Below are 16,010 nucleotides of genomic sequence, written 5' to 3'. Positions count from 1 at the left end.
GATTTGATAATCTAAAATAGTTTAAGAAGTTATCTGTGATGATTTCAATTTCAAATAGAAGTTAATAATCCCAGATTGCTACAGGTAACACCTCAATATCGAGCTGTATAAATACCGGTTACATCAGTAGCTTACTTAAATTCTTTTTTTTTTTTTCCGGAAAACCTATACTTTAAATTTACCGGAAATCAAGTTAAAGACAAATCATACAATCTGACAACTTTATAACAATCATTCTCTATAACAATATTTCACTACAACAAGTAAGTTTTCTTTAACAGTAACGCCCACCATTATATCAATACATTTTTTTTTAAACTTACCTCTTTATAACCGTCATACTCAAACTTTTGTAGTGCATTCTTAGGATGTGAATATTTTTTTTAGAAAATTAACTTAAATAACTGTCGGCCCAAAATAATAACTCATATATATAATACGTATAATGAGTATATGATATATGTATAGTCTATAGCGACTTTAAATATATTTGATCAAGCGACAAATTCCTCTTTTTTTCCCCTCTAAACCTTTCACATCTTAACTTGATGGGGTGGGAGCATTTGCATGCCCTCTTGCATAAAGTTGATTGTGATATTAGAATAGGGGTGGGCATGATACGGTATTAGAAATTTCGGTACGGTAATTTTGATTTTCAGTTTTTAAAAATACTAAACTATTACCGTACCAAATTAATTTGGTATGGTTCGGTATTTCGAAGTTCGGTTTTGGTATTTTACGGTACAGTAAATCGGTAACTATAGTTTGTTCGTCTTCGACTTATATATACTCATATAATAGAGAATTATGACTTCGGCTATTCATGAAACGTCTCAATAATATCGTATTAACACCTTGCACGTGTAAAAATATTCAAAAGAAAGCATAAGTAATCCCATTCGTAAATCAATTAGCCAAAAAGGGCATTTCAATCAAGTTTAATTAGTCAAAATTCCAACATCTAAACAATTAATTTTGTACTAATACTAGATTATATAGTTGTTAGTATTTTAATACTAATATAAATGAATCGTATATGTAACTATATACTTCGGTATGGTATTCGGTATTTCAGTATATTTTTTATAAATACCGTATATCTTACTGAATACCAAACTTTTTAAAACTGCATACCAAATACCGTATCAAATATCATATTACTAAAACCACGGTATAAAATATATCGATTTCGGTATGATAATCGATATATACCGTACCATGCCCAGTTGCCCACCTCTATATCAGAATGGCATAGGCCCGTGTTTACAGTTCAACAGAAAAGTGCATCCAATTAGGATATACTATATATCCACATAATGAACCATTCATCATTCTGAAATAGGAAATATATATCCCCATTATTCATCATTCTGAACTCTCCATTTCGAATATGTGCCACTTGGGGGCATAATCGTAGTTGTAGTAAAGATAATTCATGGCAATTTTGAAAATCTATGTTGAGCAGTAAACCAGATCGAGGGAGAGCTCTAAGAAGACGAGTCATAATAAAAGTGTTGGACTAAACGGACCAAAGATACTCTTAACATGATGTGATATTATCCGTTTTGGACCAAGCCCGCACGATTTTTCCCAAAAGGCTTCACATCATTAAGAGTATCCAACTCCTTATAAGTAGAGCTCATTTTTCTTTCCAGCTATCAATGTGGTATTTTGTTCACACACCCAACAATCTCCCCCTCGAACTAAGTTCCACGTGGCTCATTATCATACCACCGGTCAGAGATTCAACGTGTCTGTGTGTCACCCACACTGTCAGAGTATTTACGGTCTCTGAAGCCCAAAGGTTGTGTCAGAGTATTTACGGTCTCCGAAGCCCAGAGGCTGTGAATGCGTCTTCAAAGCTACGGGTAAAGGTCGTAAACTGGCCCATAGATGGGCAAAGGCACTAAGCCGGGCCCCACGCCACACTCCACCATCTTCATACTCGTCCCGCCAAACTATTGGCTCTGATACCAGTTATTGGGCTAAACGGCCTAAAGATACTCTTAACATGATGTGATATTGTCCGCTTTGGGCCAAGCCCTCACGGTTTTCCCCAAAAGGCCTCACATCATTAAGAGTATCTAACTCCTTATAAGTAGCTCATTTTTCTTTCCAGCTATCAATGTGATACTTTGTTTGCACACCCAACAAAAAGTTCATAGGTTCTGGGTAGTACAAAAGAAGTAATTCTTGTCAAACATATGAAACACATATAGTACTCCCACTTGCTAGAGTCCAAAATACTTTTTAGATAAATATCGGGGAAAGATTTTAATTGGAATATCTCGTGAAAAAAAATTATTGTGATTTTTAGAATATGTAAAATTTATTTTTCTATTGCGCAACGACTCTTGTTTTGAATAGAATTGTGCTATTAAAAGAAAAAGATCGTATATGACTCTTTTACAACATAAATTGGCAGCTGGACGTATTAAAAGATATCTTGTTAATAAGTACCCTTTTAAAAAATTGTTTCTTGACAACTTGTTTCTTTGTGTGAGAAAGATTTACTTGGAATATGCTACTACTGTCACGGTTTGATAAAGGGTCTAGTATATCATTGGAGAAGAAAGTCCAAAACTTCAACCATAGAGACATTTGTCAAACATTCGAATGGTTTAAAGCTGTGAAACATATTTTAAAACAGGGTGGTCGATTGGTTCTTCACTTGAGTCACATTGAGTCATTATCTCCGGTCTTAGCATAAATGTAATAGTAGGAGTTTCATTGTTACCTTTATCATCTTATTAGAGAAGCATTTCAGAGTTGTAATCTGTTTAATTTGTGAAAATTGATTCTAGCTTGAAGGGGTTAGTAACAATCTTCAATTGTTGGGATAAATGACATCGGGGTAATTTTTCCAAATCACTCTTGTAATCAATTTGGTCATTGAAATAATTGCTAGATCGAAGAGTTAGTTAAATTGCACGGGTGTATATATGTATCGTAAGTTTTACACCTTTGAGCAAGGACAATTTTCTACGTTAAAAGGGATGTATGTGCTTTGCTTTTATGCTTTTTTACTCCCTTATTGTCCAACTGAAACATATCAACCGAACCTAGTTCATTACAACTGTCAATAAACTAGAAACTTTAGCTTAAATCAAAGTACATAATAGTGAAAATTTGTCACGAGCCCTAAAATGATATGAGGCATAATAAAAGTTCACAAATCCTGGTACAACTAGATGAAATTCTTGTCAAACACTTTGATACATATAGTACTACCACTTGCCAACAATAATTTGAAATAATAGAGAAACTCTGGTCCCCAAAAATAAACCTACACAACTTGCTCAAATCGTTACCCGTTTTAATTTGTCTAATAGTTATCAACTAGGAATCTTGGGTGACATGGTTCTTTGATGTCGGCTGGTGTGGCTTTCATCAACTTGTCCACTTGGAATTCTCCACTTTTCCTACTATGTATCATATTAACAATACATGCGGAAGCTTTATGCAACACGATAGTGAATATGATGAGCTCTTCCTCCTAATGAGAAAGCAAAACATAAAATGACAGAGATAACAACGGTTAGAATCCAATCGTTCCGCTAAGGTAGAAGTACGTCAAATTTTAAGCTTTGTCCCCTTACCATTACGTAAAGTGGAGTGCACGTAAATTATCTGAAGTACAAATTCAGTGTCACGGTTATCTTTATGGGCCATATGTTTTTCATTATTGGTAATCAATAATGTTCAATGCTGGGGGCTCCATGCACAGCACATGCGTTGAATCTCCAAATTTGATTCGTGATTAATTTCCTGATGCGTACCACCTACAGTATAGATATTTCTTTCCCAAATGAAGTTTAGATATGTTCTTTTCAAATACAGTTTAGATATTTCTTGTCATATAGTAGTATAGTTTAGATATTTTGAACAACAAATTAAAACGACAAACGAAATAGAAGAAAAAACAACCTTTAGTTACTTCCTCGTCTCGTTATCCAGGACCCAAATCGTTCAACAAGCAACAGAAAATCTTTATTAATTGTCATTTAAGACTATCAAATCCACGAAGACTACTCTCTTGATTCCGTTTTTTCTTTTCCTTTTCCCTTTTAGTTCTCTAACGCATATCTAGTCGGCAAAGTATAGCCTATAGCGTGTATGCATTGGCTGCTAATAAATTGTTTTTACAGGGCTACTTAGATCAGTTGAACTTTTGTGATCGGGCAGCCTACAACATTATGCAAATTAAGGAATGGACCTATCAGCTACGATGACAGATGTTCTTCAAACGCCACCACAGGGACGTATATACAGGGATGACTCCTCTCCATTTTTTACCCGTGCATGGTTTAGGACACTTGTTTAATTAAATAAATCTGGACCTTTGATTTTTAAATGAATAAATGTCACGCATCTAAATATGAACTTGGGAAAATGAAGAGAAGCCGAATCATATATACGTGACTCGGGGTTAAAAAAAAAAAACATAACAAAAATCAATTCAACATTTTTTTTTTAAAGTAATCATAGAATGATATATTAATGCCAGGGGCTGACTCCTCCTTAGTGTAGCGGGCCTAGGGGCACACAATATCCTGTGCGACGCTCGTAGCTCTACCTGACTACAAGCTAGTCTTCTCTTATCCCAGGTTTCTTGGCACGACCTTGTGCCTATGGCGAAACTTTGTTGTAGAGGCTTAACTTCAATTGTGCTCCTCGTTTGATGTCAAGTAGGCTTCAACCTTGACCTGCTATCATACTCTTGTGGCACATTTAATTCATATTATGAGTCCTGTTAATGGGCATACTCGGGGTCGGATACAGACTTCTCAATCCCTCATCTAACACTGAGCGTCGCTCTCACGTGCACAGTCTACTCTTAAAGCTTGACACTTGCCTTGTGCCTGTGACGATGACCTATGCTTTACCCGAGTAGGGAAACTCTTTAGCGCTTGGTCTTTGTCATGTGATTCTTTCAAAAATGCTAACAACTGCCTTAATACATAGCCAAATATTTCTTTTGCAACATACTTCCATCTCGTATAGTTCAACATCATCCAACGACTGCATGTCTAGGCTAACATACCCTTGCTAATTGCAAGGCTGAATCCAAGTCATGCTCACAAGTCAACACCTGAGAATCTTAAGGGTGGTTCCTCAGTGCTCAATCAGCGCAGAGGTTTTTAACCTTCCCGAAGATAGCCTGCAGGGCATAATCATTCCATACATGAAGCCTCCGACATGTGTTGTGCACCCTATGCCAGCCTTGAAGTTCTGTGCCGCCCATAGAGTCTAACTCGTATAGTACCTTAGACACTCCTTTGAGATGCCCAGACTGGCCTTTGAGGGGCAGCTCACTTGGTGCAGCTTCCCATAAACACGCACGAGGATGGCGGGTACCCCCATTATATATTTTAAAAAGAAAAACTCAATAACCCATATGACATAATTTGGCACTATTATTATAGATGTTTTTCTCCGCTCCTATCTCAAAATGACGTGTCATTCGTTCCTAAAGAGTCGCCTTAACTTCTTTCACACCTCCATAAAGTTTCATCCTATTCTCATACCCGAAGAAATAGATGTTTTTGGAAGCTTCAACGAATTACAACAATGTCACTGCTGCTTGGCTAAGTCAAGCCAACAGGTAAACAATCTTGGAAAGGACACCAAACTTAGTAAGCATATTCAAGGACATCTTAGGAACAAGGCTTCCACCGGAAATCCAAGTTTCCTATCATAGTTCGAGAACTAGCAACATTGACACTCCTGGAACGTATGCAGTTGTCGCTCATATGCTAGAACCTTTGGATTCCTCTCAAGTCCTTCCTAAACTCCTTGACACTCTTAGGACATCCAGTGCATCATCTTTTCATGGTTCGTTGCCTCCCGCCTGGCCCTTTTGCCATATGCTCTTCAAAAGTCCAAAGTCAGCGCGCGTGCAACTTCCCTGAGGCGCGCAATGTTACCAGGCGCCAAGAGTCAATGAAGGCAGGCTGTAACATTAAGCATGTTATTTAAGAAAAGCGTAAAGATCACCTGAATTAGTCTTAACATAGCCGTTTATAGAAAATAAGTGAGTTTGTTTGCTCCATTTGAAGCACCTGTTCTCCTTTTTGACTCAAAAGTGGGGAATACATGGCTTTCCTGGCTCTAAAAAAGTGACTACAATCCGGTATATTTACCATTCGATGCACGATTTTCTAATGATCTAATTTTAGATTTAACCACTTTTAACTTTTTCTCTAGCTAATGGAAAACTGAGGTTCCAGTGTGATAATTTTGTACTTATCATCGACATAGTTTGATCTGTGATAGAAAAATAGAACTTGTTCTGTTGTACATTTAATTGGCACCGTACAAGCTCATCCCCACTTGTGCACTTTTCCTATAAATGCAGAACCCGGCATTCCCATTTTCATCACACTCAACTAACTTTAGTTATTGAGAGACAAACAAACAAAAAACATAGGAAAGAGAGAGAGATGGAAGGTTCTTGTAATAACCGTTGCCATTTCCGTATTGTTTTTCTTATTTTAGTAGCCTTCACTACTTCTTCATTCATGGAGTCAGTTTCGGCGGCAAGGCCAACCGCCGGAAATACACATACAGAGTTTATAAGAACATTTTGTAAGTCAACAACTTATCCAAACCTCTGTTTCAGCTCATTATCAGGATATGCAAGTGCCATTGGAGCTTCGCCTCAAATTATGGCCCATGAATCCCTCACCGTCAGCCTCGTAACAGCCCTATCGACATCTGCCATGATGGTGAAGGTGGCACACGGCCAAGGCATGACGCGGAGAGAGGTCGGCGCCATGCGCGACTGTGTGGAGGAACTAAGTGACGCAGTCGCGGAACTGAGAAAATCTTTGGGGGAAATGAAGGAGCTGAGGGGCGAAGATTTTGACCTTAAAATGAATGATATTCAAACTTGGGTGAGTGCTGCCTTGACGGATGAGGATACATGCACTGAGGGGTTTGGTGGAAAAGTTATGAACGGGAAAGTTAAGACTGTTGTAAGGGGAAAGATTCTGGAAGTTGCACATATGACAAGCAATGCCTTAGCTTTGATCAACAGCCTTGCGACCCTCCACGGCTAAAGCAAAAGGTCAAATACAACGTATATAGCGTTATTACTCGTCTTTCACAAAGTGTACTTAATTAGTTCTGTCTTTGTTGATCCCTGCAGAAGCAGGGCGTCAGCTTAAGGTGATTGTGTTATATGAGTCTGTTCCATATGCATTTATAGAAAATTTAAGCTTTGTGTATGATGATACATACGGTGCAACAAGAATATATAATCTTAGATATATTAGTAGCATAATTCCTCGATCACTTGCAACAGGAAGCCAGACCACGGTCAATCGAAAAAGTGATTTGAAGTGCAGATGTGGGAATAGAATGATTAGGACAGTGCGGACCAATCCGATTAAAAGCACCTCAACAGCTAAGAAAAAGAAAAAAAGAATCCAACTAAAAGCGAGTATGTAGCCGTTAGGTTCATCCTCCTCCCACTACGTGTGGTGAACAATGTATTTTGATGATTATTCGTTTGGGAAGTGGTTTTCCAGTTTTCAAGAACATTATAGGATTCTTTTTCTTAGTGACGCTGTTCCGAACAAACTAAGTCTAGCGAATTTTCAATACAAGTTTCCAAACTTTTTAAGCAAAGTTTAAGATTTGATGACTATTATATTTTATACTTTGGACCGTTTACATAAAAAATTGAAAAACTTTACTACTTTGCAAGAGCTATTTCTCAACGAAACAGCAAGATAGAAAAGTGTTTCAGTTTGTACAAAAATTGAAAACTACTGATCTCCAGTGGCTTTCAGTTTTTGCAAAATCTGAAAAAGCTTTTTTGTTGGGGTAAGCTGGAATATAGTTTGCAAATTCGAAGTAACAGCACGGTTAGGTATACAAGCAACAGTGAAAATCGTGAACCTTTTAACATCGTAAGAACTCTGAACTGGTTTCTGCGTACTACTTGATAAAAAATTTTACCTAAAAAGTTTTTGTTAGCTGTCCCAAGGAATAGGGCCATATCTTATGCATGAGTCAATCTCTAACTTGCTTTTAAATATTTAGGCACATGCATAGCCAACTGCCCAACTCTATCCAATAATTTTCCTCTTCTTGTAGCTTTCAAGATCATTGGGCCCTCGGAACAAAGAGTGGGACCAGCGCTTTATGCCAACAGACTTTGTTTGCATTAATAAGATTGTGGGGTACTACAAAATCACATGCTACACTAAAATTTGTTGTCGAATAGCATTTCTTAACTATAATCACCGTGTATATGGATCCCAGTAGCAACACTTGTGTTGCACAAAAGCACTACCTACCCAACCCCATCAATAGAAACCAAAAATGACTTGTGGATGAAGAGCATAAGCAAACCAAGGAAAGGTTTAAATGCAGCTGCTTTTCATATATATACAAGCAGGAAGAAATCATCATTACACTTGGGGATGGCAATGGGGCTGGTGAGCTACAACCAATATTTAAAAATTTAACGGGGCAAGGGGGGTAGGAACTACGATGAACAGGTTCAATAAACCCAGCTGTGAGAAAGAGCTGCTTTTCTTCATGAATAGCCTTTCAAATTTGTATATTTCAAGCTGAAAGAGCAATGTGGTCTATGAAGCCTTTCAAATTTGTATATTTCAAGCTGAAAGAGCAATGTGGTCTCTGAAAAAACAAGTCATGGTCATTTTTTGGAGTTTTCTATAAACTCTTTTTTCTTGTTTTGAACCATTAACTTTCTGTATCTGTTCACTCTGTTTAGGCACTTCTCCCGTCGAGGAATGACCAAATGGGTTTTTGGTTTTGTATCTGTAGCTTCAATACATGTTCAAGGAAGGATCTGTTATGTATGTGAATATTAACTACAAGAATTTAGCAGGATGATATGCTCAAAAGTCGAGGGGAAAAAAGGTCAAAATTAGATGTGAAATGACAATATAAAATTTTATGAACAAAATTAGAAAGAAACTATAATGTGCAAGCCCAACTGCATGCTACTATCTAGGGGGGAATATATTTTAAAGAGACTACATACTACTATACCAGTGTGACACAGTTTATGGTCAAAAGGATAACAAAGAAGGATACTATCTTAATAAGAAAATACGGCAAAGTAAAAAGAAAGAGAAAAAATGGAAGCATAATTGTAGAAGGGGAGGGCGACGGTTGGGGCAAGGCTTGGTGGCAGGTGGGGCAGGGCAAAAATTTTGAAAAAAATCCTAACTGGGGCAAGCGGGAGCGCAAAAAATGTAAGCGGGTTGAGGCTTGTCTTGCCCCACCATGCCCTGCTCCATTTATATCCTTAAGGCTTGTCTTGCCCCACCATGCCCTGCCCCATTTATACTTATACTTACGCTCATGTATTTACCTGATTTGAAGAAAGCTGTAAAAAAAACGAAAACAGAATGTAAATTTGATTCATATTGAACTACTTGCTCGCAGAACAAGGCACAAATTTACTGACTAGTAATCTTTTCAGAAAGTTTACCTGTAGTATTTGTATAATGTTAAATCAGAAAAGCTTTCAGAAATTGCATTTATAAAAGCAACTTACAGCAGCATCTCCATTGAAGCCGAAGCATATAAGAACCCTCTTTAATCAGTCAAAGACATTTAGAATACACCAGAGTTACAGTAATGATCAAGAAGCCCTCTTGGGAGGTGCCATGTTATTAATAAGAGAAATGGTTGTACCAACAACAAAAAGTTGTACCACAAATCCTGCAGAACAAGGATGTGGTCAATACATCAATTGTATGCAACATATGATGAGCCAGCTTGGCTATACGAAGCTTACCTAGTAGGACAGGTGCAATCTTTAGAGTCTCCAAACTTGAAATTTTTTGGAAAGTCTACAAAATAACATCATTAGATTATTTTTAATCAAATAACATCATTAGATTATTTTTAATCAAGTCAAAATGATAGCAAAATATCAAAGAAAGAAGTAAATACACAATAACATCATTAGATTATTTTAATCAAGCCAAACTGATAGCAGGAAATTAAAGAAGAAGCGAATTCAAATAAAATCAAAGAACGACCAACTTCTTGCAAATGAAAAGGGAAACCCCCAAGTGGTTGACTAGTTCTGAAGAAAGGAGAAAGTAGATAGGCTGTAACAATGGTGCTTTGTGAACTCCAATTAAGTTATTGTACTTACTTCTTGATGGCATTCTTTTACCTCCATCTTAACTAATCAACCACTACGAAAGCTATTTGGAGCACTGCCAAAGCCACTTCAGACCTCATGGACAATGAGATAAGACATATCATTGGTCACTGTGATGCTAAAAAGAGGCAACCATAAGGTGAAAGAGGGGATAAAGAGACTGGTGAACACAGAGCAAGGGATCTTCGACAAAGGATACAAAGGATATACCAGGTGCTGAGGGTGAGAGTAAGAAGGCGCAACAATAGAGTGGTAAGGAAGAGGAAGAGACAAGTGGAACCTTTTTCTTTTTTTCCTTTTTTGTTTTGGGGGCATAAATAGAGAAAAGTTGAACCATAACAAACTACCTTCCTTCAAACAAGAATTGTCACAAGAAACCAGGATATAAAGATGTTGGGAGATTTCGGCCTCTCTGCAGACCAGTGACTTGGGTTGTACTCTCTTTTTTACCCTTCTCAGAAAGGGTTGTGCAGGAAGGACTAGCGTTTATCTACTTAACTATTTTGGGCTACAGATTAACAAGCAACTACCAGAAAGATGATAATAGTGCAACAAAATTATCCATGATGTAAATGGAGAAAATAACTCTATCAATCAAGATACTTACAAAGTTAAGAAATATAAGTGATGCTTCTTAAGATTCCAAAGATCCGTTTGCGCAATATTTGAAGTTGAAGTTGGAAAAAGTTATTTGAAGTTGAAATTGGAGAAAAAGTTGAAGTTTGTGTTTTGGATAGCTACGTTTTATTTTTGGAAAAGAAGTTCATTGGAAGTAGAAAATTTGTGAGCACAAGTTGAAGATTTAAATACCTCACTCCAGATACACCTCGAAACAACAATTTTGAAGTCACTTGAAACTTGTTTTTTCAAAGTTTTGCATGAAAAAACTCAAACACTAGCGTAAAAATATTATCTGCCTCAAGATCATCCAAGTAAATCTAAGTTCTCTAATTCATCATTGAGCTTTGATATCTACATAACTATTTTAGCCAAAAGGTGATTCAAGTTCCAAGAGAAAGTTGAAACATCAGTGCTGGTAGTATCTCATAAAGTCAGATGCAAGTGCATTCTGCTACGCATGACAACTTATCATGCAAAAAAGGTTGTATCTAATGAAACATAAAGCATAAGAGATAAAGTGAACTAAATCCATGCTAAGTATGAATCCTTCTAACTCTAGCATTGTTGTGCCTACAACAACTTACAGAAAAAGTAAAGAAACACAGACAGCAAGAAACGTTGAGGGGATTTTTTTAATTAATTATCTATTTCTTCACAACATCACGTACTAAGCCTACATACACAAGTCTGGTACTTGGTAAATATTCAGCAGCAAATAGACTTCCCTAAATATGCTTGTTCAACAGCCTATCATGGACTTCTGAGGAATAACGTAGAACACCTATTTGCACTACAATTATTCTTGAAACCCTCTTTATCAAAATGACATATAGAAACAGATTGGGAACAAAGAGGAAGTATACTTAAACGTGGGTTTTGTATCAACTAGCATTTTGGATAAACTGAAGGATGTTTACAATTTAGAAACCTACTTTTGAGTTCATTTCTTCTTTTTAGGAGCTATAGGGGAGAATGCAGTCTCTTTTTGTATATTGCAGCCCCTCAGGTACAAGTCAGCCCTCCCTTAATGCTATATCTTATTCAATTAAATACTCATTATCCAACAAGGAAAAGAAAGAAAAAAAATAAAACAAAGCAACACAACAAAAGGATGACTGCAGACTGCAGAATTATAGTTGCAGGGATAGCACCACATAACGTCTATGGCTGGTATTGAGTTGGTCTTGGCAGTTGACACCATTACTATTATTGTTATTACTGTAGTTCATCTTCGTTTAAACTGAAACCAAGAGTACCTTTAAAGGAGTCAACAGCTGGAAGTTCATGAAACTCTATCCAAGCTTTTTAAAATTCTATTCTATCTCGGGGATTGGGTGGTTAGTAACCAACAAGTGTCGGTGTCTAACGTCCGAATTACATGATATCATGAGCCATCAATGAAGAAAAGGTGAGAGGCAATTTTGGAATTTAAAAGTGATCAAATTCTATCATCAATATGTATCAAGTATCTTAGTTATAGGGCGCTAAGATAAGTCTAATGTCAGATACAAAATCGCAGATTTGAAAACAGTGCATACTGCTGAACCAACTCACAGACAAACTTGATATTTGTTGCTCACAGCCCAAATTTCTTTTGTTAGAATTTCGAAGCCACAGGCAAGTTGAAAAGAAGTAAAACAACTTTACTTTTTGCAGCAACTATGTTTTCAATTCAATCATGACAGAGAAGCGAGAGGTCCCTAATTCAACATAATTATATATTAGCAACAAGGTCGCGGATACTTTTCTGTCAATTACAATATCAAAAACAATGTCTAGTAGCATCATTTTTCTCATCAGAATGAATAACCACACAACCATACCTCCAATGAGAGATTGTTCATAGCAAGATATGCCACTGACAACAGGATCGACATCGACGATCCAAAGACATAAAACTTCAAAAAGTTTGATCGGCTTCTCTTTCGACCTAATTATAACAAATGACAACATCCCATTAAAACGTGAAGGATCAAACTGATTAGGTCACGAATGAGATCCAGTAGCAAACCTAGTTCCCCTGCCAGAACAGAGATGAGGCCAATTGCAAGGGAAGAAACAGAAACTCTATCGGGAGACTCCTTCTTTGATAATGAAACAAATACATTAGCTGCTATCATCAATTGAGTGACTACCTGCAGTACATGATTCAAGTTTATCAACAGAAAGATTATACATAAAAATGCTCAAACGTTATTATTCCAAAACATAATGTGTATAACCCTCAAAACGGGATAATAGTATAGTTAAGCCTCCATTCTTATTCGTCCCTTCAATTTTTTACTTATCAACATTCCAGTAAGAATGAAATAACACAATCACCAAAAGATCTAGAGATAATAGTAAAAACACACATGAAATATCGCTTTTTCGCGAGTTTCACTCCCCAACTTATCAACTGTTCCTTTTTTCTACCTGAACTATCACCATCTATGTGTTAAAACACACCTAGTTGATTAGATCGTCTTAGTTCAGGTAGGAAATATCGAGGTGTGTTTTAATAAATACCCAAACCCGAGGTGTGTTTTAATACATAGATGGTGATAGCTCCGGTAGAAAAAAGGAACAGCTAATAGTTGGAGAATGAAACTTGCAAAAAAAATGACAATTCATGTGTGGTTTTGACCATTAACTCAAAAATCTAAGAAACCCCAGTATCCTATTGAATCCAAAACTAAAATGCCAATTATTTTTAATAGTGACACAATTCAAGTGGAGATGAAGTTGCTGATGAATTAGTAGTATCTTAATGAGCAACTAATTTGACACGTTATTTTAACACACAATCTGAAAAATAGCCATGAAATAACCAATTCAGATAAAAACCAGCAATGTTTATGTAATAACAACACAAATTCAATGTACAAACCTGAGCAAAGATCAATTTGGCAAGACGAGACTTTGCCTTTGCAACTTTCGTGTATCCTACCAAAATAGCAAGTAATTAAGAAGATTAAAAAAAAGAGAGAGAGAAAGAATAAAAATGGGAGTTGAGGGAATTGAAATGAGGAGAGAGTACTGGAATCGACGACCATGCGATAGGAGAAATCAGAGCCGTCGGTTCCGGATGGCCTCCGATTTGCTGCTGACCTTTGATTCATATTCTTCCTTCTTTCTCAAAAATGAAACACAGCAGCGTCTTTGCCCCAAAGCTTCCCGCAGAAATAAGCGTTTAATTTTTTACTTTTATTTTTTTTCTGCTTACTTTTATGACTCCTAATTTTTAAATATTTTCCCCCTTTCACTTTTACTTGTCTATTATATAAAAGATAAATTTTCATTTTTATTTATTCATTTTATCATATTAAGAGAAAAATATTTTTTTTCCTATTTTACCTCTTACATTAATTGCTCATTTTCAAATCAATTCTTCTCATTTATTATTTTTTAAAGGGTGTGTAAAGTCTATTATGAACAAATAAAAATGAATGGAGGAAGTATCTATTACAGTGAAATAAACTAGAAACCAATTACAAAAATTTTTACAACTAGATTTCACTAGTAACTGTTAAAATTTACATTCGTTCTATATTATGATTTAGAGTGAATCCCATTTTACCCCCTAACATTTAAGGGTTAGGAAACGATACCCCCTCACATATTGAATGGGAACAATTACCCCTTTATTTATTATTTTCCTGTGAGAATCTTTTGTTTTTAATAAGGGTGAAAATCATTTACTCCCCCAAACTATGCTTTAAAAATAAAACTCTCTCCTCAACTTTGAACAATAGACATTTTTCCCCCTTTTTCCTAATTGACTTTTTAAAATGCCTATTTCACCCTTTACATTATCAACTTTTGTCTTCTTTTTTTTTTTTTTACTTCTTTAAAATCATGATATTTTTCATTTTTTTTAATTTATGTATTATAACAAATAAATATTATCTTGCAGTCGAAATACTAATTGAGTATATAAGTTAATGATGTTTTATAATAAAATAAATTAGCAGAATAAACAAAAAATTAATTTTATTAAAAATAATAAAAACTTTAATATTTATTTATACAAGTGAAAAATGGTTCATCATAACTTTATAAATATATTTATATGCAGGTAATGCAAAAACAATTAAAAAACAGAGGTAAATTTTTAAAAATGATTTATTTATACAGTAAATGAATTGTATTATACAAACAATACAGAATAAGAGATAAGTGAAACTTAAATATACACACATGCCTGTACATACATATATATACTTACTGCATATAATATTGAACAATCATAAAAAATAGCATTCGATTTTGTTACAAATTCATAAAAGTATTATTCTACTTATAATGTTAATGAACTTAAATAAGAATCTATAAATACCTACATTAAAAAATAATTATTATATATTATATAAAAATGTATTACATAAAGGATGAAATAGTCATTACATAGAATAAATGGGGGAGAATGTCTATTGTTCAAAGTTGAGGGGGGAGTTTGATTTTTAAGGCAAAGTTGGGGGTGAAAATCATTTTCACCCTTTTAATAAAGATATTTTTTAACAGATTTTTCCAAGTAGCTGTTATGCATTATTTTCAGCGGAATAGGTGAATGGGACAATAATAAGAGATATATATTTTTATATTTAATTCTAGAAAGAAAGAAAAATCTTTATTAAAAAACAAAAGATTCTCACCGGAAAATATCTGATAGGAGGGTTATCGTTCCCATTCAATGTGTGAGGGGTATTGTTTCCCAACCCTTAAATGTTAGGGGGTAAAGTGGGATTCACTCTATGATTTATATTAATGATTGAATATTTACTTTACTTTTAGTCTAGGAATATTTTAGAATAGTTATTTTCTTTCTAAGTCTAGGATCTAAATTAATTGCATAATATTTGATTTCCTTTTAGTTTAGTATCAATAAGGAAAATATCATATTTTCTTTTATTTTATTTCTTTAGTTCTTTATAAATAGTGATGTATTCTCTTTTTCAATGCAAGATGTTATACCTCATTTTAACCCGGGTTGAAGCGGAGTACAACATATTGGAGATTCCTAGATTGCTTTGTTTTAAGGAGTCGCCACCTAATTGATTTTAAGGTGAATTAAGGCACCTAATTATTAACTAAGGTAAAGCTAACTAAACCTCCGTTAATAGTCTGCTTAACCAGTGTGATTCTAGGTAAGAGTTCTATATTATCCTAAAGGGAAGGGGCTAGGCATCCTTTAGAATCCGTTAACTACGGTTATCCGGCCAAACTTAGATTAATTAATTCTAAGGTCTAA

The 16,010-nt window shown here is 35.4% G+C and overlaps 2 protein-coding genes across 2 annotated transcripts; one reads left to right on the top strand and one right to left on the bottom strand.

Moving 5' to 3' along the window:
• Positions 1–6,367: 6,367 nt before the first annotated feature.
• LOC132631735 (21 kDa protein-like) lies at positions 6,368–7,237 on the top strand. Its single transcript, XM_060347433.1, has one exon. It carries the CDS (start codon positions 6,444–6,446, stop codon positions 7,059–7,061), a length of 618 nt encoding a protein of 205 aa, XP_060203416.1. The 5' UTR covers positions 6,368–6,443; the 3' UTR covers positions 7,062–7,237.
• A 2,162-nt stretch (positions 7,238–9,399) lies between these two features.
• LOC132631737 (uncharacterized) lies at positions 9,400–13,957 on the bottom strand. The gene is made up of 6 exons (XM_060347434.1): positions 13,800–13,957; positions 13,650–13,705; positions 12,792–12,915; positions 12,604–12,710; positions 9,785–9,839; positions 9,400–9,708 (listed from the first exon to the last, which is right to left on the bottom strand). The coding sequence occupies exons 1-6, from the start codon at positions 13,879–13,881 to the stop codon at positions 9,629–9,631; spliced, it is 504 nt and encodes a 167-aa protein (XP_060203417.1). The 5' UTR covers positions 13,882–13,957; the 3' UTR covers positions 9,400–9,628.
• Between the last annotated feature and the right edge of the window lie 2,053 nt (positions 13,958–16,010).

Source organism: Lycium barbarum, chromosome 3, assembly GCF_019175385.1.
Source record: "Lycium barbarum isolate Lr01 chromosome 3, ASM1917538v2, whole genome shotgun sequence".
Taxonomy (NCBI): Eukaryota; Viridiplantae; Streptophyta; class Magnoliopsida; order Solanales; family Solanaceae; genus Lycium; species Lycium barbarum.
Note: the sequence above shows the minus strand (reverse complement) of the source record. Positions and strands in the feature narration are given on the sequence as shown.

What these genes read in the sequence shown, in the direction of transcription:
- LOC132631735 (XM_060347433.1), top strand. Translation starts at nt 6,444, where the DNA reads ATGGAAGGTTCTTGTAATAACCGTTGCCATTTCCGTATTGTTTTTCTT.
- LOC132631737 (XM_060347434.1), bottom strand. Translation starts at nt 13,881, where the DNA reads ATGAATCAAAGGTCAGCAGCAAATCGGAGGCCATCCGGAACCGACGGC. An exon ending in CCAAATTGATCTTTGCTCAG is followed by an intron (nt 12,916 to 13,649) that starts GTTTGTACATTG and finishes CATGTACTGCAG; the next exon opens with GTAGTCACTCAATTGATGAT. An exon ending in TGTTCTGGCAGGGGAACTAG is followed by an intron (nt 12,711 to 12,791) that starts GTTTGCTACTGG and finishes TGTTATAATTAG; the next exon opens with GTCGAAAGAGAAGCCGATCA.